This window comes from Dendropsophus ebraccatus, chromosome 2 (assembly GCF_027789765.1).
Source record: "Dendropsophus ebraccatus isolate aDenEbr1 chromosome 2, aDenEbr1.pat, whole genome shotgun sequence".
NCBI classification, from domain to species: Eukaryota; Metazoa; Chordata; class Amphibia; order Anura; family Hylidae; genus Dendropsophus; species Dendropsophus ebraccatus.
In genome coordinates this window covers 1,422,548-1,450,256 of record NC_091455.1, presented here as the reverse complement: position 1 = coordinate 1,450,256, position 27,709 = coordinate 1,422,548, and the positions used below count along the sequence as shown (strand labels likewise).

General features: G+C 56.1%; 1 protein-coding gene across 1 annotated transcript in view; it reads left to right on the top strand.

Moving 5' to 3' along the window:
• MROH1 (maestro heat like repeat family member 1) overlaps positions 1-27,709 on the top strand; it is a gene marked incomplete at its 5' end in the record, with an annotated part of 109,687 nt that overhangs the window by 46,412 nt on the left and 35,566 nt on the right. Inside the window, 12 exons of the mRNA XM_069956829.1 lie at positions 5,963-6,109; positions 6,674-6,700; positions 12,410-12,532; positions 13,070-13,149; positions 14,510-14,627; positions 14,754-14,849; positions 18,873-18,977; positions 20,302-20,437; positions 21,942-22,054; positions 22,353-22,505; positions 22,579-22,733; positions 23,469-23,634. Coding sequence (XP_069812930.1) covers positions 5,963-6,109; positions 6,674-6,700; positions 12,410-12,532; positions 13,070-13,149; positions 14,510-14,627; positions 14,754-14,849; positions 18,873-18,977; positions 20,302-20,437; positions 21,942-22,054; positions 22,353-22,505; positions 22,579-22,733; positions 23,469-23,634 — 1,419 coding nt within the window. The remainder of the gene's footprint in view (positions 1-5,962; positions 6,110-6,673; positions 6,701-12,409; positions 12,533-13,069; positions 13,150-14,509; positions 14,628-14,753; positions 14,850-18,872; positions 18,978-20,301; positions 20,438-21,941; positions 22,055-22,352; positions 22,506-22,578; positions 22,734-23,468; positions 23,635-27,709) is intronic.

Below are 27,709 nucleotides of genomic sequence, written 5' to 3'. Positions count from 1 at the left end.
GCTTCCCTCGGGAGGTGGTCACTTGTGGATAAGCAGCAGGTCCTAGCCCGGCTCTCAGGATCAGCACAATGCTCTGGATAGTGGGATATATCATGGGGGTGTATAGCGGGGTGTATGATGGGGGTATATAGCGGGGTGTATAATGGGGGTGTATAGCGGGGTGTATGATGGGGGTGTATAGCGGGGTGTATGATGGGGTGTATAGCGGGGTGTATGATGGGGGTGTATAGCGGGGTGTAGGATGGGGGTGTATAGCGGGGTGTATGATGGGGATGTATAGCTGGGTGTATAGCGGGGTGTTTGATGGGGATGTATGATGGGGGTGTATAGCGAGGTGTATGATGGGGGTGTATAGCGGGGTGTATGATGGGGATGTATAGCGGGGTGTATGATGGGGATGTATAGCTGGGTGTATAGCGGGGTGTTTGATGGGGATGTATGATGGGGGTGTATAGCGAGGTGTATGATGGGGGTGTATAGCGGGGTGTATGATGGGGATGTATAGCGGGGTGTATGATAAGGGTATATAGCGGAGTGTATAGCGGGGTGTATGATGGGGTGTATAGCGGGGTGTATGATGGGGGTATATAGCGGGGTGTATGATGGGGGTGTATAGCGGGGTGTATGATGGGGGTGTATAGCGGGGTGTATGATGGGGGTGTATGATGGGGGTATATAGCGGGGTGTATAATGGGGGTGTATAGCGGGGTGTATGATGGGGGTGTATAGCGGGGTGTATGATGGGGTGTATAGCGGGGTGTATGATGGGGGTGTATAGCGGGGTGTATAATGGGGGTGTATAGCGGGGTGTATGATGGGGGTGTATAGCGGGGTGTATGATGAGGAGCCTCCCCTCTCTCTCGGGGTGTTGGGGTGCACTGTGTCTGGTGTAGTAGTTGGCGCGGGGGTCGGCCATGTACTCGCTGGCGCTCTGCTTCTCCCGGCGGGGGTGACGCTCCATGTGGGGAATGTTAATTTGATCTTCAGACCTCGCAGTAATGGACATAGCAGACCCCGGTGTTATTGTGATGCTGGAAAACATGGCCGCTGCTTCCTCTCCCAGGAATTGACCTGTGTGGGGAGGGGTCCGCAGCGGAGGCCGGGGGCGTAGGAACATCTCCACTACTCCTGTCTGAGGATCTGCAAACTGCAGGGGAGCGTCACAGTGTGTCAGCGAAGCTTCCTCTCCTCCTACCTGAAAGAGCGTCCACAGGGGCCGCCACCCCCCCCACCGAGGCTGTTATATATATATATATATATATACACACCACCATACATCCTCAGTCCCAGGGAAGAGGACACTATATATCACTCATCACTCCTGGGGAAGAGGACACTATATATCACACATCACTCCTGGGGACAGGACACTATATATCACACATCACTCCCGGGGACAGGACACTATATATCACACATCACTCCCGGGGGACAGGACACTATATATCACACATCACTCCCGGGGGACAGGACACTATATATCACACATCACTCCCGGGGACACTATATATCACACATCACTCCCGGGGACACTATATATCACACATCACTCCTGGGGACACTATATATCACACATCACTCCCGGGGGACAGGACACTATATATCACACATCACTCCCGGGGGACAGGACACTATATATCACACATCACTCCCGGGGGACAGGACACTATATATCACACATCACTCCTGGGGACAGGACACTATATATCACACATCACTCCTGGGGACAGGACACTATATATCACACATCACTCCCGGGGACACTATATATCACACATCACTCCCGGGGACACTATATATCACACATCACTCCTGGGGACAGGACACTATATATCACTCATCACTCCCGGGGACATTATATATCACACATCACTCCCGGGGACACTATATATCACACATCACTCCCGGGGACAGGACACTATATATCACACATCACTCCCGGGGGACAGGACACTATATATCACACATCACTCCCGGGGACACTATATATCACTCATCACTCCCGGGGACAGGACACTATATATCACACATCACTCCCGGGGACAGGACACTATATATCACACATCACTCCCGGGGACACTATATATCACACATCACTCCCGGGGACACTATATATCACACATCACTCCCGGGGACAGGACACTATATATCACACATCACTCCCGGGGACAGGACACTATATATCACACATCACTCCCGGGGACACTATATATCACACATCACTCCCGGGGACACTATATATCACACATCACTCCCGGGGGACAGGACACTATATATCACTCATCACTCCCGGGGACAGGACACTATATATCACACATCACTCCCGGGGACACTATATATCACTCATCACTCCCGGGGACACTATATATCACACATCACTCCCGGGGACAGGACACTCTATATCACTCATCACTCCCGGGGACACTATATATCACACATCACTCCCGGGGACAGGACACTATATATCACACATCACTCCCGGGGACACTATATATCACACATCACTCCCGGGGACAGGACACTATATATCACACATCACTCCCGGGGACAGGACACTATATATCACACATCACTCCCGGGGACAGGACACTATATATCACACATCACTCCCGGGGACACTATATATCACACATCACTCCCGGGGACAGGACACTATATATCATACATCACTCCCGGGGGACAGGACACTATATATCACACATCACTCCCGGGGACAGGACACTATATATCACACATCACTCCCGGGGACAGGACACTATATATCACACATCACTCCCGGGGACAGGACACTATATATCACTCATCACTCCCGGGGACACTATATATCACACATCACTCCCGGGGGACAGGACACTATATATCACACATCACTCCCGGGGGACACTATATATCACACATCACTCCCGGGGGACAGGACACTATATATCACACATCACTCCCGGGGACACTATATATCACACATCACTCCCGGGGACAGGACACTATATATCACACATCACTCCCGGGGGACACTATATATCACACATCACTCCCGGGGACACTATATATCACACATCACTCCTGGGGACACTATATATCACACATCACTCCCGGGGACAGGACACTATATATCACACATCACTCCCGGGGGACAGGACACTATATATCACACATCACTCCCGGGGACACTATATATCACACATCACTCCCGGGGACAGGACACTATATATCACACATCACTCCCGGGGACAGGACACTATATATCACACATCACTCCCGGGGACAGGACACTATATATCACACATCACTCCCGGGGACAGGACACTATATATCACACATCACTCCCGGGGACACTATATATCACACATCACTCCCGGGGACAGGACACTATATATCACACATCACTCCCGGGGACACTATATATCACACATCACTCCCGGGGGACAGGACACTATATATCACACATCACTCCCGGGGGACAGGACACTATATATCACACATCACTCCCGGGGGACACTATATATCACACATCACTCCCGGGGACAGGACACTATATATCACACATCACTCCCGGGGACACTATATATCACACATCACTCCCGGGGACAGGACACTATATATCACACATCACTCCCGGGGACAGGACACTATATATCACACATCACTCCCGGGGGACAGGACACTATATATCACACATCACTCCCGGGGACAGGACACTATATATCACACATCACTCCTGGGGACAGGACACTATATATCACACATCACTCCCGGGGACAGGACACTATATATCACACATCACTCCCGGGGACAGGACACTATATATCACACATCACTCCCGGGGGACAGGACACTATATATCACACATCACTCCCGGGGACACTATATATCACACATCACTCCCGGGGACACTATATATCACACATCACTCCCGGGGACAGGACACTATATATCACACATCACTCCCGGGGACAGGACACTATTATATCACACATCACTCCCGGGGGACACTATATATCACACATCACTCCCGGGGACAGGACACTATATATCACACATCACTCCCGGGGACACTATATATCACACATCACTCCCGGGGACAGGACACTATATATCACACATCACTCCCGGGGACACTATATATCACACATCACTCCCGGGGACAGGACACTATATATCACACATCACTCCCGGGGGACAGGACACTATATATCACACATCACTCCCGGGGGACAGGACACTATATATCACACATCACTCCCGGGGGACAGGACACTATATATCACACATCACTCCCGGGGACACTATATATCACACATCACTCCCGGGGACACTATATATCACACATCACTCCCGGGGACACTATATATCACACATCACTCCCGGGGACACTATATATCACACATCACTCCTGGGGACAGGACACTATATATCACACATCACTCCCGGGGACAGGACACTATATATCACACATCACTCCCGGGGGACACTATATATCACACATCACTCCCGGGGGACACTATATATCACACATCACTCCTGGGGACAGGACACTATATATCACACATCACTCCCGGGGACACTATATATCACACATCACTCCTGGGGACAGGACACTATATATCACACATCACTCCCGGGGACAGGACACTATATATCACACATCACTCCCGGGGGACACTATATATCACACATCACTCCCGGGGGACACTATATATCACACATCACTCCCGGGGACACTATATATCACACATCACTCCCGGGGACAGGACACTATATATCACACATCACTCCCGGGGACACTATATATCACACATCACTCCCGGGGACACTATATATCACACATCACTCCCGGGGACAGGACACTATATATCACACATCACTCCCGGGGACAGGACACTATATATCACACATCACTCCCGGGGACACTATATATCACACATCACTCCCGGGGACACTATATATCACACATCACTCCTGGGGACAGGACACTATATATCACACATCACTCCCGGGGACACTATATAATCACACATCACTCCCGGGGGACACTATATATCACACATCACTCCTGGGGACAGGACACTATATATCACACATCACTCCCGGGGACACTATATATCACACATCACTCCCGGGGGACAGGACACTATATATCACACATCACTCCCGGGGAAGAGGACACTATATATCACACATCACTCCCGGGGGACAGGACACTATATATCACACATCACTCCCGGGGACACTATATATCACACATCACTCCCGGGGGACAGGACACTATATATCACACATCACTCCCGGGGGACAGGACACTATATATCACACATCACTCCCGGGGACACTATATATCACACATCACTCCCGGGGACAGGACACTATATATCACATATCACTCCTGGGGACACTATATATCACACATCACTCCCGGGGGACACTATATATCACACATCACTCCCGGGGGACACTATATATCACACATCACTCCTGGGGACAGGACACTATATATCACACATCACTCCCGGGGGACAGGACACTATATATCACACATCACTCCTGGGGACAGGACACTATATATCACACATCACTCCCGGGGGACAGGACACTATATATCACACATCACTCCTGGGGACAGGACACTATATATCACACATCACTCCCGGGGACAGGACACTATATATCACACATCACTCCCGGGGGACAGGACACTATATATCACACATCACTCCTGGGGACAGGACACTATATATCACACATCACTCCCGGGGGACAGGACACTATATATCACACATCACTCCCGGGGGACAGGACACTATATATCACACATCACTCCCGGGGACAGGACACTATATATCACACTTGTCACTGGCAGTATACAGGTGCGGGGGGTGTATATACACTATATTGGGATATATATATATATATAATATTCGGGAGATCACGGCTGGAGATTATAGCCTTTGCTCTGATCTCGTTTTAGGACCGAGTAGACGGTGACCTGGAGAAGATAAAGAGCGCGCTGATCCTGTGTTACGGTTATGTGGCCGTCTACGCCCCCACCGAGCTGCTGCTCCCGCGGATAGAGGCTGAGATTCTGCGCAATGTCTTCCTGTACTTCCACACCAAGGTGAGTCTACAGCGTCAGCCTCCCCTGTACCACATGTGTGCCGGCCTCCATCCTCCCCCCACACGTGTGCTGGCCACCATCCTCCCCCTGTTACCAGTGTACCTGCCTCTATCATCCCCCTACACATGTGTGCCGGCCTCCATCCTTCCCCGATACCGGTGTGCCGGCCTCCTTCCTCCCCCTATACATCTGTACCGGCCTCCATCCTCCCCCTACACGTGTGCCGGCCTCCATCCTCCCCTTATACATGTGTGCTTGCCTCCATCCTCCAACTATACATCTGTACCGGCCTCTATCATCCCCCTACACATGTGTGCCGGCCTCCATCCTCCCCCAGTACTAGTGTGCCGGCCTCCATCCTCCCCCTATGCTTCTCCCCTGCCCCCTGGGCGCCGGCCTCTCCCCTGCCCCCTGGGCGCCGGCCTCTCCCCTGCCCGCTGGGCGCCGGCCTCTCCCCTGCCCGCTGGGCGCCGGCCTCTCCCCTGCCCGCTGGGCGCTGGCCTCTCCCCTGCCCGCTGCGCTCCAGCCTCGGGGTAATTTCTGTTCTCCTGGTTTCCTCCTCAGGTTCTGGGGATAAAGGTTGAGCCTAAGGTACAGTGTGCTGCCCTGATGCTTCCTGTCCTCTGCTGCCTGCATGCCTGCCGGGGGGTCCGCAGATCATACCCCACACTACTGCCCCCCCAGGGATGGGGTCATTTTATGTTATACCCCACACTACTACCCCCCGGGGCATGGGGGTTCCCAGATCATACCCCACACTACTGCCCCCCCAGGGATGGGGTCATTTTATGTTATACCCCCGTAACGCTGATCTCCTGGTATGGGGCAGTATAATATACCCCCGTAACGCTGATCTCCTGGTATGGGGCAGTATATTATACCCTGTAACGCTGATCTCCTGAGTTGGGGCAGTATATTATACCCTGTAACGCTGATCTCCTGGGATGGGGGTGATATATTATATCCCGTAACGCTGATCTCCTGGGATGGGGCGGTATATTATATCCTGTAACGCTGATCTCCTGGGATGGGGCGGTATATTATACCCTGTTACGCTGATCTCCTGGTATGGGGCGGTATATTATATCCTGTAACGCTGATCTCCTGGGTTGGGGCAGTATATTATACCCTGTAACGCTGATCTCCTGGGATGGGGCGGTATATTATATCCTGTAACGCTGATCTCCTGAGATGGGGCGGTATATTATACCCTGTAACGCTGATCTCCTGGGATGGGGCGGTATTTTATACCCTGTAACGCTGATCTCCTGGGATGGGGCGGTATTTTATACCCTGTTACGCTGATCTCCTGGTATGGGGCGGTATATTATACCCTGTAACACTGATCTTCTGGGATGGGGCGGTATATTATATCCCGTAACGCTGATCTCCTGGGTTGGGGCAGTATTTTATATCCCGTAACGCTGATCTCCTGGGATAGGGCGGTATATTATACCCTGTAACGCTGATCTCCTGGGATGGGGCGGTATATTATATCCCGTAACGCTGATCTCCTGGGATGGGGCGGTATATTATATCCTGTAACGCTGATCTCCTGGGATGGGGCGGTATATTATATCTTGTAACGCTGATCTCCTGGGATGGGGCGGTATATTATACCCTGTAACGCTGATCTCCTGGGATGGGGCGGTATATTATACCCTCTAACGCTGATCTCCTGGGATGGGGCGGTATATTATATCCTGTAACGCTGATCTTCTGGGATGGGGCGGTAGATTATATCCCGTAATGCTGATCTCCTGGGATGGGGCGGTATATTATACCCTGTAACGCTGATCTCCTGGGATGGGGCGGTATATTATATCCCGTAACACTGATCTTCTGGGATGGGGCGGGAGATTATATCCCGTAATGCTGATCTCCTGGTATGGGGCGGTATATTATATCCTGTAACGCTGATCTCCTGGGATGGGGCGGTATATTATATCCTGTAACACTGATCTTCTGGGATGGGACGGTATATTATATCCCGTAACGCTGATCTCCTGGGATGGGGCGGTATTTTATACCCTGTTACGCTGATCTCCTGGTATGGGGCGGTATATTATATCCTGTAACGCTGATCTCCTGGGTTGGGGCAGTATATTATATCCCGTAACGCTGATCTCCTGGGATAGGGCGGTATATTATATCCCGTAACGCTGATCTCCTGGGATGGGGCGGTATATTATATCCTGTAACGCTGATCTCCTGGGATGGGGCGGTATATTATATCCCGTAACGCTGATCTCCTGGGATGGGGCGGTATATTATATCCCGTAACGCTGATCTCCTGGGATGGGGCGGTATATTATATCCCGTAACGCTGATCTCCTGGGATGGGGCCGTATATTATATCCCGTAACGCTGATCTCCTGGGATGGGGCAGTATATTATATCCTGTAACGCTGATCTCCTGGGATGGGGCGGTATATTATATCCCGTAACGCTGATCTCCTGGGATGGGGCGGTATATTATACCCTGTAACGCTGATCTCCTGGGATGGGGCAGTATATTATATCCTGTAACGCTGATCTCCTGGGATGGGGCGGTATATTATATCCTGTAACGCTGATCTCCTGGGATGGGGCAGTATATTATATCCCGTAACGCTGATCTCCTGGGATGGGGCCGTATATTATATCCCGTAACGCTGATCTCCTGGGATGGGGCGGTATATTATATCCTGTAACGCTGATCTCCTGGGATGGGGCCGTATATTATATCCCGTAACGCTGATCTCCTGGGATGGGGCGGTATATTATACCCTGTAACGCTGATCTCCTGGGATGGGGCAGTATATTATATCCCGTAACGCTGATCTCCTGGGATGGGGCAGTATATTATATCCTGTAACGCTGATCTCCTGGGATGGGGCGGTAGATTATATCCCGTAACGCTGATCTCCTGGGATGGGGCGGTATATTATACCCTGTAACGCTGATCTCCTGGGATGGGGCGGTATATTATATCCCGTAACGCTGATCTCCTGGGATGGGGCGGTATATTATACCCTGTAACACTGATCTTCTGGGATGGGACGGTATTTTATATCCCGTAACGCTGATCTCCTGGGATGGGGCGGTATATTATATCCCGTAACGCTGATCTCCTGGGATGGGGCCGTATATTATATCCTGTAACGCTGATCTCCGGGGATGTGGCGGTATATTATACCCTGTAACGCTGATCTCCTGGGATGGGGCGGTATATTATATCCCGTAACGCTGATCTCCTGGGATGGGGCAGTATATTATATCCCGTAACGCTGATCTCCTGTCACTAACTCTCATGCTGTATAACTAACATGGTGAGTGGCGGGGCTTCATGATTCGCTATATTGTGCTGCTTCTCAGCCTGAGAACACCGGACGCCATTACCTGAGAGAGACGATGACCTGCACAGGTGATGTATGACCATGTGACCTTAGGGACACCTGGGGGGGGGGGGGGGGGGCGGCACCTGTAGCGGGTAGTGTACTATCAGGAGGCCCCAGTGGCCGCTGTGACATCATCGTCTCATGTCTGATGATTCATGCAGTGAGGTCAGAGAGCTGCAGTCTGTGCAGTCACCACCGGGGGCAGAGTCTGTAGGTAACTAGATATCAGTCCTGGAGGGACCTGGCAATAGCGATGGCGGGGGGTGTATATAGGGAGAGATGGCGGGGGTATATATAGGGGAGAGATGGCGGGGGTGTATATAGGGGAGAGATGGCGGGGGTGTATATAGGGGAGAGATGGCGGGGGTGTATATAGGGGAGAGATGGCGGGGGGGTGTATATAGGGGAGAGATGGCGGGGGGTGTATATAGGGGAGAGATGGCGGGGGGTGTATATAGGGGAGAGATGGCGGGGGGTGTATATAGGGGAGAGATGGCGGGGGGTGTATATAGGGGAGAGATGGCGGGGGGTGTATATAGGGGAGAGATGGCGGGGGGTGTATATAGGGGAGAGATGGCGGGGGGTGTATATAGGGGAGAGATGGCGGGGGGGTGTATATAGGGGAGAGATGGCTGGTTTGTAGTGTTGGTATCTATCTCCTATCTATCTCCTATCTATCTCCTATCTATCTATCTATCTATCTATCTCCTATCTATCTATCTCCTATCTATCTATCTATCTATCTCCTATCTATCTATCTATCTATCTATATATCTCCTATCTATCTATCTCCTATCTATCTCCTATCTATCTCCTATCTATCTATCTATCTCCTATCTATCTCCTATCTATCTCCTATCTATCTATCTATATATCTCCTATCTATCTATCTCCTATCTATCTATCTATCTATCTGTCTATCTCCTATCTATCTATCTCCTATCTATCTATCTCCTATCTATCTATCTCCTATCTATCTATCTCCTATCTATCTATCTATCTATCTCCTATCTATCTATCTCCTATCTATCTATCTCCTATCTATCTATCTCCTATCTATCTATCTATCTATCTCCTATCTATCTATCTATCTATCTATCTATCTATCTATCTATCTATCTATCTCTATCTATCTCCTATCTATCCTATCTATCTATCTATCTATCTATCTATCTATCTATCTGTCTATCTCCTATCTATCTATCTGTCTATCTCCTATCTATCTATCTCCTATCTATCTATCTCCTATCTATCTATCTCCTATCTATCTATCTCCTATCTATCTATCTCCTATCTATCTATCTCCTATCTATCTATCTCCTATCTATCTATCTCCTATCTATCTATCTATCTATCTATCTATCTATCTATCTATCTATCTATCTCCTATCTATCTATCTCCTATCTATCTATCTATCTATCTATATCTATCTATCTATCTCTCTTTTTCTCTTTGTCTCTGAAGCCTTTGCCTTTGAAGTCTGTGCTGCTCCTCCCCTGCTGCCTTATAACTGACTTCCGCTCCTCCCCAGTTGCCTTATAAGGCACAGAGCGGCAGTCAGTTATAAGGCAGCCGGGGAGGAGTGGCAGTCAGTTAAAAAGCAGCTGGGGAGGAGCGGTCAGTTATAAGGCAGCCGGGGAGGAGCGGCAGTCAGTTATAAGGCAGCAGGGTAGGAGCGGCACAGAGTGGCAGTCAGTTATAAGGCAGCCGGGGAGGAGCGGTAGTCACTTATAAGTGACTGCCGCTCCTCTCCGGCTGCCTTATAAGTAACTGCAGCTCCTCCCCGGCTGCCTTATAACTGACTGCCACTCCGTGCCACTCCTCCCCTGCTGTCTTATAACTGACTGCCGCTCCTCCCCCCTGCCTTATAAGGCAGCGGGGGAGAAGCAGCATGGAGTGGCAGTCAGTTATAAGGCAGCCGGGGAGAAGCGGCAGTCAGTTATAAGGCAGCCGGGGAGAAGCGGCAGTCAGTTATAAGGAAGCCGGGGAGGAGCGGCAGTCAGTTATAAGGCAGCCGGGGAGGAGCGGCAGTCAGTTATAAGGCAGCAGGGGAGGAGCGGCAGTCAGTTATAAGGCAGCCGGAGAGGAGCGTCAGTCAGTTATAAGGCAGCAGGGGAGGAGCGGCAGTCAGTTATAAGGCAGCAGGGGAGGAGCGGCAGTCAGTTATAAGGCAGCTGGGGAGGAGCGTCAGTCAGTTATAAGGCAGCAGGAGAGGAGCGTCAGTCAGTTATAAGGCAGCCGGGGAGGAGCGTCAGTCAGTTATAAGGCAGCCGGGGAGGAGCGGCAGTCAGTTATAAGGCAGCAGGGGAGGAGCGGCAGTCAGTTATAAGGCAGCAGGGGAGGAGCGGCAGTCAGTTATAAGGCAGCCGGGGAGGAGCGGCAGTCAGTTATAAGGCAGCAGGGGAGGAGCGGCAGTCAGTTATAAGGCAGCAGGGGAGGAGCGTCAGTCAGTTATAAGGCAGCAGGGGAGGAGCGGCACAGCCGGCATATAAGAAGATTACCGAGATAACAAAGTGATTTCCTCTTTTTTTACATTTGCTCATTCGCTTGTTGATTATTATTGATTATGAATATTGATGATGATGATGATGATGATGATGATGAATATTGATGATGATGATGATGATGAATATTGATGATGATTATTGGTGACAGGATGGGGAACCTTTGGCCTCCAGCTGTTACAGAACTACAATTCCCATCATTCCAGGCGAGATGGAGGCCAGAGGTTCTGCATCCCTGATCGGATTGATGATGATGATCCATCCATGTGATCGGATTGATGATGATGATCCATCCATGTGATCGGATTGATGATGATGATGATGATCCATCCATGTGATCGGATTGATGAGTGATGATGAGTGACACTCTGGGGGTGTACGTGGACCCTCCCTGCTTATGGTTTCCCTCTTGCAGGATGTGACGCTGAAGCTGAGCCTGATCCGCAGCCTGTCTATGATCGCGCTCTCCATCTGCAGCAGCTCTCAGGCCGGCTTCTTCCACTTCAGCCGCAAGTCAGAGCTCATCTCTCAGCTGGTGGTAAGTAGCTGCCTCAGTCCGGAGAGGTCGCCCGTGGCCCCAGGAGAGGTCACCGTTGTCCTTCATGGCCCCCGGAGAGGTCACCGTTGTCCTTCATGGCCCCAGGAGAGGTCGCCCGTGGCCCCAGGAGAGGTCACCGTTGTCCTTCATGGCCCCCGGAGAGGTCGCCCGTGGCCCCAGGAGAGGTCACCATTGTCCTTCATGGCCCCCGGAGAGGTCGCCCGTGGCCCCAGGAGAGGTCACCATTGTCCTTCATGGCCCCCGGAGAGGTCGCCCGTGGCCCCAGGAGAGGTCGCCCTTGTCCCCCGTGGCCCCTGGAGTGTTTGGCCCCTTTTCCTCTGGAGAGGTCGCCCTTGTCCCCCCGTGGCCCCAGGAGAGGTCACCGTTGTCCTTCGTGGCCCCCGGAGAGGTCTCTCTTGTCCCCTTTGCCCCCCCCCCCAGAGAGTTTGATTGATTGTCCCCCGTGGCCCCTGAAGAGGTCGCTCTTGTTCCTTGTGGCCCCCGGAGAGGTCACCATTGCCCCCTGTGTTTCTGCAGGAGTTCCTGAAGTTGGAGTCAGTGGACAACCTGAAGTCTGCGGTGCGGCACCGCGCCATCACCGCCTGCTCCTACCTGGTGTATCCTGAGAGCAACCGCCATGGGGGCATCTATAGGGGATGATGGGTGCACTCCAGGGTCATCAGGGGCATCTCTGTATCTGCCGTATACCGTAGTGATGGGGGGGCGGTGGTCACACTGGGGGGGGGGGGGCATCTCTGTATCTGCCGTATACCGTAGTGATGAGGGGCCGGTGGTCACACTGGGGGAGGGGGCATCTCTGTATCTGCCGTATACCATAGTGATGAGGGGCCGGTGGTCACACTGGGGGAGGGGGCATCTCTGTATCTGCCGTATACCATAGTGATGGGGGGCCGGTGGTCACACTGGGGGGGGGGGGGGCATCTCTGTATCTGCCGTATACCGTAGTGATGAGGGGCCGGTGGTCACACTGGGGGAGGGGGCATCTCTGTATCTGCCGTATACCGTAGTGATGAGGGGCCGGTGGTCACACTGGGGGAGGGGGCATCTCTGTATCTGCCGTATACCATAGTGATGGGGGAGGCGGTGGTCACACTGGGGGGGGGGGGGGCATCTCTGTATCTGCCGTATACCATAGTGATGGGGGGCCGGTGGTCACACTGGGGGGGGGGGGGGGCATCTCTGTATCTGCCGTATACCGTAGTGATGAGGGGCCGGTGGTCACACTGGGGGGGGGACATCTCTGTATCTGCCGTATACCATAGTGATGGGGGGGCGGTGGTCACACTGGGGGGGGGGGGGGCATCTCTGTATCTGCCGTATACCATAGTGATGGGGGGCCGGTGGTCACACTGGGGGGGGGGCATCTCTGTATCTGCCGTATACCATAGTGATGGGGGGCCGGTGGTCACACTGGGGGGGGGGGGCATCTCTGTATCTGCCGTATACCATAGTGATGGGGGGGCGGTGGTCACACTGGGGGGGGGGGCATCTCTGTATCTGCCGTATACCATAGTGATGGGGGGCCGGTGGTCACACTGGGGGGGGGGGCATCTCTGTATCTGCCGTATACCATAGTGATGGGGGGCCGGTGGTCACACTGGGGGGGGGGGCATCTCTGTATCTGCCGTATACCATAGTGATGGGGGGCCGGTGGTCACACTGGGGGGGGGGGGCATCTCTGTATCTGCCGTATACCGTAGTGATGGGGGGGCGGTGGTCACACTGGGGGGGGGGGGCATCTCTGTATCTGCCGTATACCATAGTGATGGGGGGGGCCCCTTTGGGGAGGATGTAGCAGTGCGGTGGGCCGGCTTCTGTGTCCTTGGCCCCACCGTCTTGGTGATGACGCAGCACAGAGGAGTCATGTGATTCGGGCCCCCCTGTAGGAGGGCTGTGGCCCCTGCGTTTGGTCACCCGCTGCATCCCAGTTGGTTGTGTTCCTTAACACGCGCTCAGTAAGCTGGAGCCGCCCCTGAATGATGCGGAGAGGGCGGAGCTTATTAATACAGCGCTGTCCAGTGTCATCCCGCTGCCGCCTGTCACCCCTGGGAGTGTCGGAGAACTGCACAAAGAGGTGAGCGGCAGAGCGCGCGGGGGGAGTAACGTCACGTGACCGCTGCGTGGGGGAGGGGACTAATGTCACATGACCGATCCTAACCAATGATGTGGGGTGGTGGTGGGCGTGGTCTCTCCTCCGCAGACGCTGTATCGGGACACTCTGGAGGCGCTGAAGGATCTGCTGAGGGGACTGATCTCCTGGAACATCACCCCACAGGGCCTGCAGCACATGTTCCAGGTAGGTGCCGACGAATGGGGGGGAGGGGGGGAATGGGGGCTGCAGATGGATGGGGGGGAGGGGGGAATGGGGGCTGCAGATGGATGGGGGGGGGACACGACCCGGGGGGGGGGGGAATGGGGGCTGCAGATGGATGGGGGGGGACACGACCCAGGGGGGGGGGGAATGGGGGCTGCAGATGGATGGGGGGGGAATGGGGGCTGCAGATGGATGGGGGGGGACACGACCCGGGGGGGGGGGGGCAGATGGGGGCTGCAGATGGATGGGGGGGGACACGACCCAGGGGGGGGGGGAATGGGGGCTGCAGATGGATGGGGGGGGACATGACCCAGGGGGGGGGAATGGGGGCTGCAGATGGATGGGGGGGACACACGACCCAGGGGGGGGGGGAATGGGGGCTGCAGATGGATGGGGGGGACACGACCCGGGGGGGGGGGAATGGGGGCTGCAGATGGATGGGGGGGACACGACCCAGGGGGGGGAATGGGGGCTGCAGATGGATGGGGGGGGACACGACCCGGGGGGGGGGGAATGGGGGCTGCAGATGGATGGGGGGGGAATGGGGGCTGCAGATGGATGGGGGGGGACACGACCCGGGGGGGGGGGGGGGCCGATGGGGGCTGCAGATGGATGGGGGGGACACGACCCAGGGGGGGGGGAATGGGGGCTGCAGATGGATGGGGGGGGACATGACCCAGGGGGGGGGAATGGGGGCTGCAGATGGATGGGGGGGACACACGACCCAGGGGGGGGGGAATGGGGGCTGCAGATGGATGGGGGGGACACACGACCCAGGGGGGGGGGGAATGGGGGCTGCAGATGGATGGGGGGGGACACACGACCCAGGGGGGAGGGAATGGGGGCTGCAGATGGATGGGGGGGAGGGGGGAATGGGGGCTGCAGATGGATGGGGGGGGACACGACCCAGGGGGGGGGAATGGGGGCTGCAGATGGATGGGGGGGGACACGACCCAGGGGGGGGGGAATGGGGGCTGCAGATGGATGGGGGGGAGGGGGGAATGGGGCCTGCAGATGGATGGGGGGGGACACGACCCAGGGGGGGGGGGAATGGGGGCTGCAGATGGATGGGGGGGAGGGGGGAATGGGGCCTGCAGATAGATGGGGGGGACACGACCCAGGGGGGGGGGGGAATGGGGGCTGCAGATGGATGGGGGGGACACGACCCAGGGGGGGGGGGGGAATGGGGGCTGCAGATGGAGGGGGGGGACACGACCCAGGGGGGGGGGAATGGGGGCTGCAGATGGATGGGGGGGGACACGACTCGGGGGGGGGGGGAATGGGGGCTGCAGATGGATGGGGGGGACACGACCCGGGGGGGGGGGAATGGGGGCTGCAGATGGATGGGGGGGACACGACCCAGGGGGGGGAATGGGGGCTGCAGATGGATGGGGGGGACACGACCCGGGGGGGGGGGGGGGGAATGGGGGCTGCAGATGGATGGGGGGGGACACGACCCGTGGGGGGGAATGGGGGCTGCAGATGGATGGGGGGGACACGACCCGTGGGGGGGAATGGGGGCTGCAGATGGATGGGGGGAGGGGGAATGGGGGCTGCAGATGGATGGGGGGGACACGACCCAGGGGGGGGGGGGAATGGGGGCTGCAGATGGATGGGGGGGACACGACCCAGGGGGGGGGAATGGGGGCTGCAGATGGATGGGGGGGACACACGACCCAGGGGGGGGGGGGAATGGGGGCTGCAGATGGATGGGGGGGGACACGACCCAGGGGGGGGGGAATGGGGGCTGCAGATGGATGGGGGGGACACGACCCAGGGGGGGGGCACGACCCTTGGGGGGGGGGGGAAATGGGGGCTGCAGATGGATGGGGGGAGGGGGAATGGGGGCTGCAGATGGATGGGGGGGACACGACCCAGGGGGGGGGGGAATGGGGGCTGCAGATGGATGGGGGGAGGGGGAATGGGGGCTGCAGATGGATGGGGGGGAGGGGGAATGGGGGCTGCAGATGGATGGGGGGGAGGGGGAATGGGGGCTGCAGATGGATGGGGGGGACACGACCCAGGGGGGGGGAATGGGGGCTGCAGATGGATGGGGGGGAGGGGGGAATGGGGCCTGCAGATGGATGGGGGGGAGGGGGGAATGGGGCCTGCAGATGGATGGGGGGGACACGACCCAGGGGGGGGGGGGGGAATGGGGGCTGCAGATGGATGGGGGGGACACGACCCAGGGGGGGGGGGGGGGGAATGGGGGCTGCAGATGGATGGGGGGGACACGACCCAGGGGGGGGGGGAATGGGGGCTGCAGATGGATGGGGGGGGACACGACCCGGGGGGGGGGGGAATGGGGGCTGCAGATGGATGGGGGGGACACGACCCAGGGGGGGGAATGGGGGCTGCAGATGGATGGGGGGGACACGACCCGGGGGGGGGGGAAATGGGGGCTGCAGATGGATGGGGGGGACACGACCCGTGGGGGGGAATGGGGGCTGCAGATGGATGGGAGGGACACGACCCAGGGGGGGGGGGCACGACCCTTGGGGGGGGGGAATGGGGGCTGCAGATGGATGGGGGGGACACGACCCAGGGGGGGGGAATGGGGGCTGCAGATGGATGGGGGACACACACGACCCAGGGGGGGGGGGGAATGGGGGCTGCAGATGGATGGGGGGAGGGGGAATGGGGGCTGCAGATGGATGGGGGGGACACGACCCAGGGGGGGGGAATGGGGGCTGCAGATGGATGGGGGGAGGGGGAATGGGGGCTGCAGATGGATGGGGGGGAGGGGGAATGGGGGCTGCAGATGGATGGGGGGGACACACGACCCGGGGGGGGGGGAAATGGGGGCTGCAGATGGATGGGGGGAGGGGGAATGGGGGCTGCAGATGGATGGGGGGGAGGGGGAATGGGGGCTGCAGATGGATGGGGGGGACACACGACCCAGGGGGGGGGGGAATGGGGGCTGCAGATGGATGGGGGGGACACACGACCCGGGGGGGGGGAATGGGGGCTGCAGAACATTTCATTGTCCTTGTTCCCACTTTTTTTTTTGTGTAGTATTTATTATTTTGTAATAATTCCCCTATAATTAGCACCAGTCACTTTATAGATATTTATAGATAGGAATGTATTCATCATTACATCACTTATTCTATGAATTGGTATACTTACATTTGATGTTATGATATTATTTATGTAGACTGTGTTAGGGGAATGTGAAGAAATATGGCCTTTATTATTAGTATATCTCCAATTACCCCTGTTGATTTGATCACCGCTGTTCCAGTAAGTTTTGAGTTAAAATTGGGAAGTCACCGCAGATGGGTGTGCGCGCCCGGCCGGTTGCTGACGCTGCGGTCACTTCCGGGTGGCCTCAATACTCCTAGTGCGCATGTCCGTGACGTCATACGTTGCGGCCGTGCGTGCGTGGGGTGAGCTGCTGACCCGGAAGTGACGCGGTCCTTACTTCCGGCCCGGCGCGCCGACGAGCCCGGAGGCGGGGCTAATCCATAATGAGGCCCGGTATGTATATAAAGGGAGAGGGGGATTTAGGGGGACAGTTCCCTGAAGAAGCCCGATTGTGGTGAAACGTACGTAGGGACAGCTGTGACCCTCATAGGACAGATGGGTGAGTGTTATTACGGTTTATGATCACCTCCGGTGTGTCTTGAGCCATACAATTGCTGGGATAGCAGGTTACTCTGAGGGAGGACACACCATTGGGACATATTTTTTACATTGACCACCCATTTAGCCTATGTTGTTGTCTATTTTATATGTATTGTACCTGGTTGTTTTTAAATACTTTTTAGTGATATTTTTATATTCTTTTTTATCATGTCATCATTCTAATTGTGATAAATAAACTTTGTAGTGATCTATGCCCATGGCTGTTTTTTGTATTCATCTTTATGGTGGGTTTTTCTGGTAATTGAGTAGAGTGACACCCATAGCTGTAACTAACTAGTAAGCTGTACTGTGATTAAGGGTGATTCGGTCCCTCTACCGGGAACCTTTCTGTATATATTTATTGTTCCCACTTTGCAGATCCTGAATCCCTGGATCCGATCCAGCAAGGAGCAGGAGCGGGAGCGCGCCCTGGAGCTGAGCAGCAGCCTCCTCCACTTCTTCCTTCAGAAGCTGAATGTGAATGTGAGCGTCACCCCCCAGCAGCACAGAGGATGTCAGGGGAGGAGGAGCGGGGCCCCCCCAGCAGCACAGAGGATGTCGGGGGAGGAGGAGGAGCGGGGCCCCCCCAGCAGCACAGAGGATATCGGGGGAGGAGGAGGAGCGGGGCCCCCCCAGCAGCACAGAGGATGTCAGGGGAGGAGGAGCGGGGTCCCCCCAGCAGCACAGAGGATGTCAGGGGAGGAGGAGCGGGGCCCCCCCAGCAGCACAGAGGATGTCGGGGGAGGAGGAGGAGCGGGGCCCCCCCAGCAGCACAGAGGATGTCAGGGGAGGAGGAGCGGGGTCCCCCTAGCAGCAGCACAGAGGATGTCAGGAGAGGAGGAGCGGGGCCCCCCCAGCAGCACAGAGGATGTCAGGGGAGGAGGAGGAGCGGGGCCCCCCCAGCAGCACAGAGGATGTCAGGGGAGGAGCGGGGTCCCCCCAGCAGCACAGAGGATCTCAGGGGAGGAGGAGCGGGGCCCCCCCAGCAGTACAGAGGATGTCAGGGGAGGAGGAGCGGGGCCCCCCCAGTAGCAGAGAGGATGTCAGGGGAGGAGGAGCGGGGCCCCCCAGCAGCAGCACAGAGGATGTCAGGGGAGGAGGAGCGGGGTCCCCCCAGCAGCACAGAGGATGTCAGGGGAGGAGGAGCGGGGCCCCCCCAGCAGTACAGAGGATGTCAGGGGAGGAGGAGCGGGGCCCCCCCAGTAGCAGAGAGGATGTCAGGGGAGGAGGAGCGGGGCCCCCCAGCAGCAGCACAGAGGATGTCAGGGGAGGAGGAGCGGGGTCCCCCCAGCAGCACAGAGGATGTCAGGGGAGGAGGAGCGGGGCCCCCCCAGCAGCACAGAGGATGTCAGGGGAGGAGGAGCGGGGTCCCCCCAGCAGCACAGAGGATGTCAGGGGAGGAGGAGCGGGGCCCCCCCAGCAGCACAGAGGATGTCAGGGGAGGAGGAGGAGCTGGGCCCCCCAGCAGCACAGAGGATATCAGGGGAGGAGGAGGAGCGGGGTCCCCCAGCAGCAGCACAGAGGATGTCAGTGGAGGAGGAAGAGCGGGGTCCGGCCGAGGGAGGGGGAGCGGGGTCCGGCCGAGGGAGGGGGAGCGGGGTCCGGCCGAGGGAGGGGGAGCGGGGTCCGGCCGAGGGAGGGGGAGCGGGGTCCGGCCGAGGGAGGGGGAGCGGGGTCCGGCCGAGGGAGGGGGAGAGGGGTCCGGCAGAGGGAGGGGGAGCGGGGTCCGGCAGAGGGAGGGGGAGCAGGTTCCGGCAGGTGTTGGGTGTCGCAGTCTGTGAGCTGACGGCCCCCTCCTTTTCTGCAGTGTGTGGTGGTCTTCCATAACTTGGGGCTCCTGATGGGCCGGCTGTGTCCTCGCTGCTCCGATTCCCTGGCCTCCATCCGCCAGCACACCCTGGACTGTATCTACTACCTCCTCTACATACAGCTGCGATATGAAGGTGAGTGCCTGCCCCCTGCTGGCTGGAGGACTCCCTGATCCATAAAGAAGGGAGGTCCCCGCTCTGCTGCCCCCCGCTGGCCGAAGGAAGGAGGTCGCCCCCTCTGCTGCCCCCCGCTGGCCGAAGGAAGGAGGTCGCCCCCTCTGCTGCCCCCCGCTGGCCGAAGGAAGGAGGTCGCCCCCTCTGCTGCCCCCCGCTGGTCGGAGGAGTTAGGTTGCCCCCTCTGCTGCCCCCTGCTGGTCGGAGGAGGTAGGTTGCCCCCTCTGCTGCCCCCCGCTGGTCGGAGGAGGTAGGTTGCCCCCTCTGCTGCCCCCCACTGGTCGGAGGAGGTAGGTTGCCCCCTCTGCTGCCCCCCGCTGGTCGGAGGAGGTAGGTTGCCCCCTCTGCTGCCCCCCGCTGGTCGGAGGAGGTAGGTTGCCCCCTCTGCTGCCCCCCGCTGGTCGGAGGAGGTAGGTTGCCCCTGGCCGGCCAGAGGAAGGAGATCGCCCCCTCTGCTTCCCCCTGCTGGTCGAAGGTCGCCCCCTCTGCTGCCCCCCGCTGGTCGGAGGAGTTAGGTTGCCCCCTCTGCTGCCCCCCGCTGGTCGGAGGAGTTAGGTTGCCCCCCTCTGCTGCCCCCCCGCTGGTCGGAGGAGTTAGGTTGCCCCCTCTGCTGCCCCCCCGCTGGTCGGAGGAGTTAGGTTGCCCCCTCTGCTGCCCCCCCGCTGGTCGGAGGAGTTAGGTTGCCCCCTCTGCTGCCCCCCCGCTGGTCGGAGGAGGTAGGTTGCCCCCTCTGCTGCCCCCCGCTGGTCGGAGGAGTTAGGTTGCCCCCTCTGCTGCCCCCCGCTGGTCGGAGGAGTTAGGTTGCCCCCTCTGCTGCCCCCCGCTGGTCGGAGGAGTTAGGTTGCCCCCTCTGCTGCCCCCCGCTGGTCGGAGGAGTTAGGTTGCCCCCGGCCGGCCAGAGGAAGGAGATCGCCCCCTCTGCTCCCCCCTGCTGGTCGAAGGTCGCCCCCTCTGCTGCCCCCCGCTGGCCAGAGGAAGGAGGTCGCCCCTCTCTGTTGCCCCCTGCTTGTTGGAGGAAGGAGGTCGCCCCTCTCTGTTTCCCCCCCCCCCCGCTGTCAGGAGGAAGAAGGTCGCCCCCTCTGCTGCCCCCCACTGGTTGGAGGAGGGAGGTCGCCCCCCCCCCCCCCCCCCCCGTCCGGCCCCCGCTGGTCAGAGGGCGCCCCCTCTGCTGACCCCCGCTGGTTGAAAGAGGGAGGTCGCCCCCCCCTGCTGGTTGGAGGAGGTTGGCCCCTCTGCTGCCCCCCGCTGGTCGGAGTAGGTAGGACACCCCCTCTGCTGCCTCGCGCTGGTCGGAGTAGGTAGGTCACCCTCTCTGCTGCCCCCCGCTGGTCGGAGTAGGTAGGTCACCCCCTTCTGCTGCCTCGCGCTGGTCGGAGTAGGTAGGTCACCCCCTTTGCTGCCCCCCGCTGGTCGGAGTAGGTAGGTCACCCCCGCCATCTTTTATATTTTATTCTCGGTTTTTCAGGTTTTGCTCCAGATCATAAGGATGAACAAGTGGAGAAGCTGCAGACGCTGAGGGGCGGCCTCCTCAACCCTGACGCAAACGTCTTGTTCCGCACATGCTATGACATCGCCATGGTAACTTCTCCCAGTTCTGGTCACCACTTCTCCCAGTTGTGGTCACCATAGTGTGGGGTCAGAGGTCAAAATGGAGGGGGTGGAGTCATCTCATTATCATTAGAGGGTGGGGTCAGCAGTCATCTCATTATCAGGGGGCGGGGTCAGCAGAGTAATCTCAGTATCATCAGGGGGCGGGGTCAGCAGAGTCACCTCAGTATCACCGGGGGGCGGGGTCAGCGCTGTATATGGCGCCACCTGTATATGGCGCCCCCTGTGTATGGCGCCCCCTGTACGCAGTTTTTCCTTGTCTCCTCAGATCATCGGGAGGCGTCTTCCCCCGGAGCAGCTCATCAGCCTCCTCTTTGTCACCTTCGAGGGGCTCTCAGACCCTGATAGTAACTGCTCCAGAGCGGCCACCGTGATGATCAATTCTCTGCTGAAGGATCGGGGAACCATCTTACTGTCCAAGGTGGGTGTTGTGGCTTCTGGGACGCCCCGTGGCCCCGGCAGGTGAGGCATTGTCCAATCATGTCTCCTCTTAGGTCCCGGAGATCATTGTTCGTGTACAGCAGCAGCTGGAGGAGACCCCGGAGGAGCACGTCAGCAAGGCGGCCGTACAGACCGTGTATATCCTGGCCACACAACACGTCAAGGCTGTGATATCCAGCCTGCTGTCCAGCCCCGTACCGTATGACAGGTAATGACTCCGCCCTCTTGGGAACCCCGCCCCTGCCATCATGATAACTCCACCCCTTGTCCTCATGATAAACCCGCCCCCTGCCATCATGATAACTCCACCCCTTGTCCTCATGATAAACCCGCCCCCTGCCATCATGATAACTCCACCCCTTGTCCTCATGATAAACCCGCCCCCTTCCCTCATGATAAACCCGCCTACTGTCTTCATGATAACCCAGCCCCTTGCCCTCATGATAAACCCGCCTCCTGTTCTCATGATAAACCCTCCCCCTGCCCTCATGAGAACTCCTCCCTCTACCCTCAGGATAAACCCTCCTCCTGCCCTCATGAGAACCCCGCCCCCTTCCCTCATGATAACCCATCCCCCTACCCTCAGGATAAACCCTCCCCCTGCCCTCATGAGAACCCCACCCCCTTCCCTCATGATAACCCCCTCCTCCTGCCCTCATGATAACCCCACCCCCTACCCTCAGGATAAACCTGCCTCTTGTCCTCATGATAACCCCGCCCCCTGCTCTCATGAGAACCCCGCCTCCTGCGGTCATAACAAACCCGCCTACTGTCCTCATGATAACCCCGCCCCCTGCCCTTATAAACCCCTCCCCCTGTGCTCATCAAAACACCCCCTGTACACCCGGACCCTCACGCTCATGATAACCCTACCCAGTCCTCCCCTTCCCCCAGTCGCCTGTGGCTCCTCCCCCTCTCCTGTCACTTTCCTCTTGTCTTGCAGTGAGACATGCACCCTGTGGGGGGCGCTCTCCTCGGATCCTCCTCTCACCTCTCAGGTGCTGGATATTCTGCTGGGGAAGATGACATGTGACGTCCCCTACAAGGAGAATAAGACATCTCTGCTAAGCTCCGCCTCTGCTCGGGTGGCCACCCTCCTGCCTGTTGCTGTAAGTAGCCTCCGCTTTATCATATAGGGCGGAGGGTGGAGCGTGGCATTATGGGGGGACTTAGTAAGTACATGTAATGCCAGGACTGTGCTAGGGGGGGAGGAGGAAGTGGAGATAACGTTCTCCGGTGGTCTCTGTGTCAGGACTGTGCTGGGGGGGGAGGAGGAAGTGGAGATAACGTTCTCCGGTGGTCTCTGTGTCAGGACTGTGCTGGGGGAGGGGATAACGTTCTCTGGTGGTCTCGGTGTCAGGACTTAGCTAGGGGGGGGGGGGATGCGGACAACGTTCTCAAGTGGTCTGTGCTGGATGGGGGGGGGATAACGTTCTCCGGTGGTCTCTGTATCAGGACTGTGCTGGGGGAGGGGATAACATTCTCCGGTGGTCTCTGTATCAGGACTGTACTGGATGGGGGGGGATAACGTTCTCCGGTGGTCTCGGTGTCAGGACTGTGCTGGGGGGGGGATGCGGACAACGTTCTCAAGTGGTCTGTGCTGGATGGGGGGGATAACGTTCTCCGGTGGTCTCTGTATCAGGACTGTGCTGGGGGAGGGGATAACATTCTCCGGTGGTCTCGGTGTCAGGACTGTGCTGGGGGGAATACGTTCTCCGGTGGTCTAAGTATCAGGACTGTGCTGGGGGAGGGGATAACATTCTCCGGTGGTCTCGGTGTCAGGACTGTGCTGGGGGGGGGATAACATTCTCCGGTGGTCTCGGTGTCAGGACTGTGCTGGGGGAGGGGATAACATTCTCCGGTGGTCTCGGTGTCAGGACTGTGCTGGGGGGGTGGAGACAACGTTCTCCTTCTCCGGTGGTCTCGGTGTCACGACTGTGCTGGGGGGGATAACGTTCTCCGGTGGTCTCGGTGTCAGGACTGTGCTGGGGGGGGAGATAACGTTCTCCGGTGGTCTCGGTGTCAGGACTGTGCTGGGGGGGGGGGGTGTAATGTTCTCCGGTGGTCTCGGTGTCAGGACTGTGCTGGGGGGAATACGTTCTCTGGTGTTCTTGGTGTCAGGACTGTGCTGGGGGGATAACGTCCTCCGGTGGTCTCGGTGTCAGGACTGTGCTGGGGGGATAACGTCCTCCGGTGGTCTCGGTGTCAGGACTGTGCTGGGGGGATAACGTTCTCCGGTGGTCTCAGTGTCAGGACTGTGCTGGGGGGGGAATACGTTCTCCGGTGGTCTCGGTGTCAGGACTGTGCTGGGGGGATAACGTTCTCCGGTGGTCTCGGTGTCAGGACTGTGCTGGGGGGATAACGTCCTCCGGTGGTCTCGGTGTCAGGACTGTGCTGGGGGGATAATGTTCTCCGGTGGTCTCGGTGTCAGGACTGTGCTGGGGGAATAACGTTCTCTGGTGTTCTCGGTGTCAGGACTGTGCTGGGGGGATAATGTTCTCCAGTGGTCTCGGTGTCAGGACTGTGCTGGGGGGATAACGTCCTCCGGTGGTCTCGGTGTCAGGACTGTGCTGGGGGAATAACGTTCTCTGGTGTTCTCGGTGTCAGGACTGTGCTGGGGGGGAATACGTTCTCCAGTGGTCTCGGTGTTAGGACTGTGCTGGGGGAATAACGTTCTCTGGTGTTCTCGGTGTCAGGACTGTGCTGGGGGGATAACGTCCTCCGGTGGTCTCGGTGTCAGGACTGTGCTGGGGGATAATGTTCTCCGGTGGTCTCGGTGTCAGGACTGTGCTGGGGGAATAACGTTCTCTGGTGTTCTCGGTGTCAGGACTGTGCTGGGGGGATAATGTTCTCCAGTGGTCTCGGTGTCAGGACTGTGCTGGGGGGATAACGTCCTCCGGTGGTCTCGGTGTCAGGACTGTGCTGGGGGAATAACGTTCTCTGGTGTTCTCGGTGTCAGGACTGTGCTGGGGGGGAATACGTTCTCCAGTGGTCTCGGTGTTAGGACTGTGCTGGGGGAATAACGTTCTCTGGTGTTCTCGGTGTCAGGACTGTGCTGGGGGGATAATGTTCTCCGGTGGTCTCGGTGTCAGGACTGTGCTGGGGGGATAACGTCCTCCGGTGGTCTCGGTGTCAGGACTGTGCTGGGGGGATAACGTCCTCCGGTGGTCTCGGTGTCATGTGATGTGCAATTGGCACGAGCCCAACCCCACTTATCTAAAAAATTAACACACTGACAACGTATAGAGTAATGTGGTATATATGGCCACAGGTTTATTTTAGGTTTACTCATATAGAACTCATACCAAACCTTTATTTATTTATCATATAAACTATAACCTAGTTTTCAAACTTCCAATGAATATATTTTAATAGAATAATAATATTTAAATGTAATATATTTAAATAAAACTATCACTGTCCGCCCCTAACTATCCAGGGGAGACCCACCAAAGGAGAACAAAAGAAACATGTCCAACTCGAAAGAGCGACGTAACCTACAAATAAACCTGCGACTGGAATAAAAAGAAAAAAGGGGGGGGGGGGGAGGGAAACTCTTTCTTCTTGGTCTTGCTGTAACTGTATCAACGGTCACTGGCATCGGGTGTTTTTATCAAATTGATACGATGACGTCACATCGTATTCTGGCCAATTAGCTATATACTTACCAATTTTTGCCCAGTGACTACAGTTGATTTAGCTTTCTTCTTGTAATTTAATCTTCACATATATATATATAAACGTGCATAGACAAATATATACAGGCATATATATATATATATATAATCATGCATGTACATACACACATACATAGACACACATATATACATTACAATATATTTCATAGGACATATTAGCTTAATAAAATATCCTAACCTGTTTAGGGGCTGCCAATGCAATCACATGTACCCCTTTCGCTTATTTGCTTCAGGGATAATTCATGTGATGTGCAATTGGCACGAGCCCAACCCCACTTATCTAAAAAATTAACACACTGACAACGTATAGAGTAATGTGGTATATATGGCCACAGGTTTATTTTAGGTTTACTCATATAGAACTCATACCAAACCTTTATTTATTTATCATATAAACTATAACCTAGTTTTCAAACTTCCAATGAATATATTTTAATAGAATAATAATATTTAAATGTAATATATTTAAATAAAACTATCACTGTCCGCCCCTAACTATCCAGGGGAGACCCACCCAACAATGCCGGCGCAGCCGAGCATGAGCCCAAACGCGCTGCGGCCAATTCAATGATGGTCTGTAGACCAACATTGAATATGTCCAGACCAACATCGGAAAAATGCACACCATCCGACCGATAAAGACCTGGCAAAAAACCCTCAACATCTAAATGACGGTAAGAGACACCGTTGACTGTGGCCATGAAATTAGCCATTCCCCGGTTAAGACGACGTCTAATAACATCCAGGTAAACAAAACCAGGGAACGACCAAGTCAATCTCGGGACAATTTCAGAGAAACACAATACAGTGTTCGGGTAGAGAGATCGCAAGACTAAAAAGGAAAGCTTAAAGTCATGGAACAACAGATCTGTCCGACGCCGCCCGACATCATTGCCACCCAGGTGTATAACAAGTATGTCGGGCGGCGGCCAGACTCTGCATACCCCCTCAACCAAATCCACTAAACTGTCCCAGCGCATCCCTCTGACTCCAGCCCAAAAAATGGATACGCCACTCAAACCCAAGTTAGTCGTATACGATCTTTCCAGGGCACGCCTGTGTGCCCAATAAACGTAGGAGTGTCCCAAAATCCATATGATCGTAGGGCGTGGACCTGAAAAGAATCAAAAAGATAAGTGAGGTCTAATATACAACTTGTATCTACTAGATTTCCACCTACCAATAGCTTTAATGTTACAAGGAGGGAGGCCAAGTCTGAATGCTTCGGTCGCTGCACCTATTCGGAACGAGTGCGCAGAGAACCCCTCTAAATCCACATCCAAAACTTCTAAACATTTTCTAAAAACGGAAATGAATTGAAATCTGGATAAAGACAAACCATTAACATGAATCAAAAAAGAACCAGGAACATTTGGACGAAGCAATAAATATTCGAGAACCAAGCGGACAGGACAAACGGGGTCACCGACAAGAGAACCCAGAGCAACCGTAGCACCCTTTCCAGACTGATCAGTTTTAGATCGCC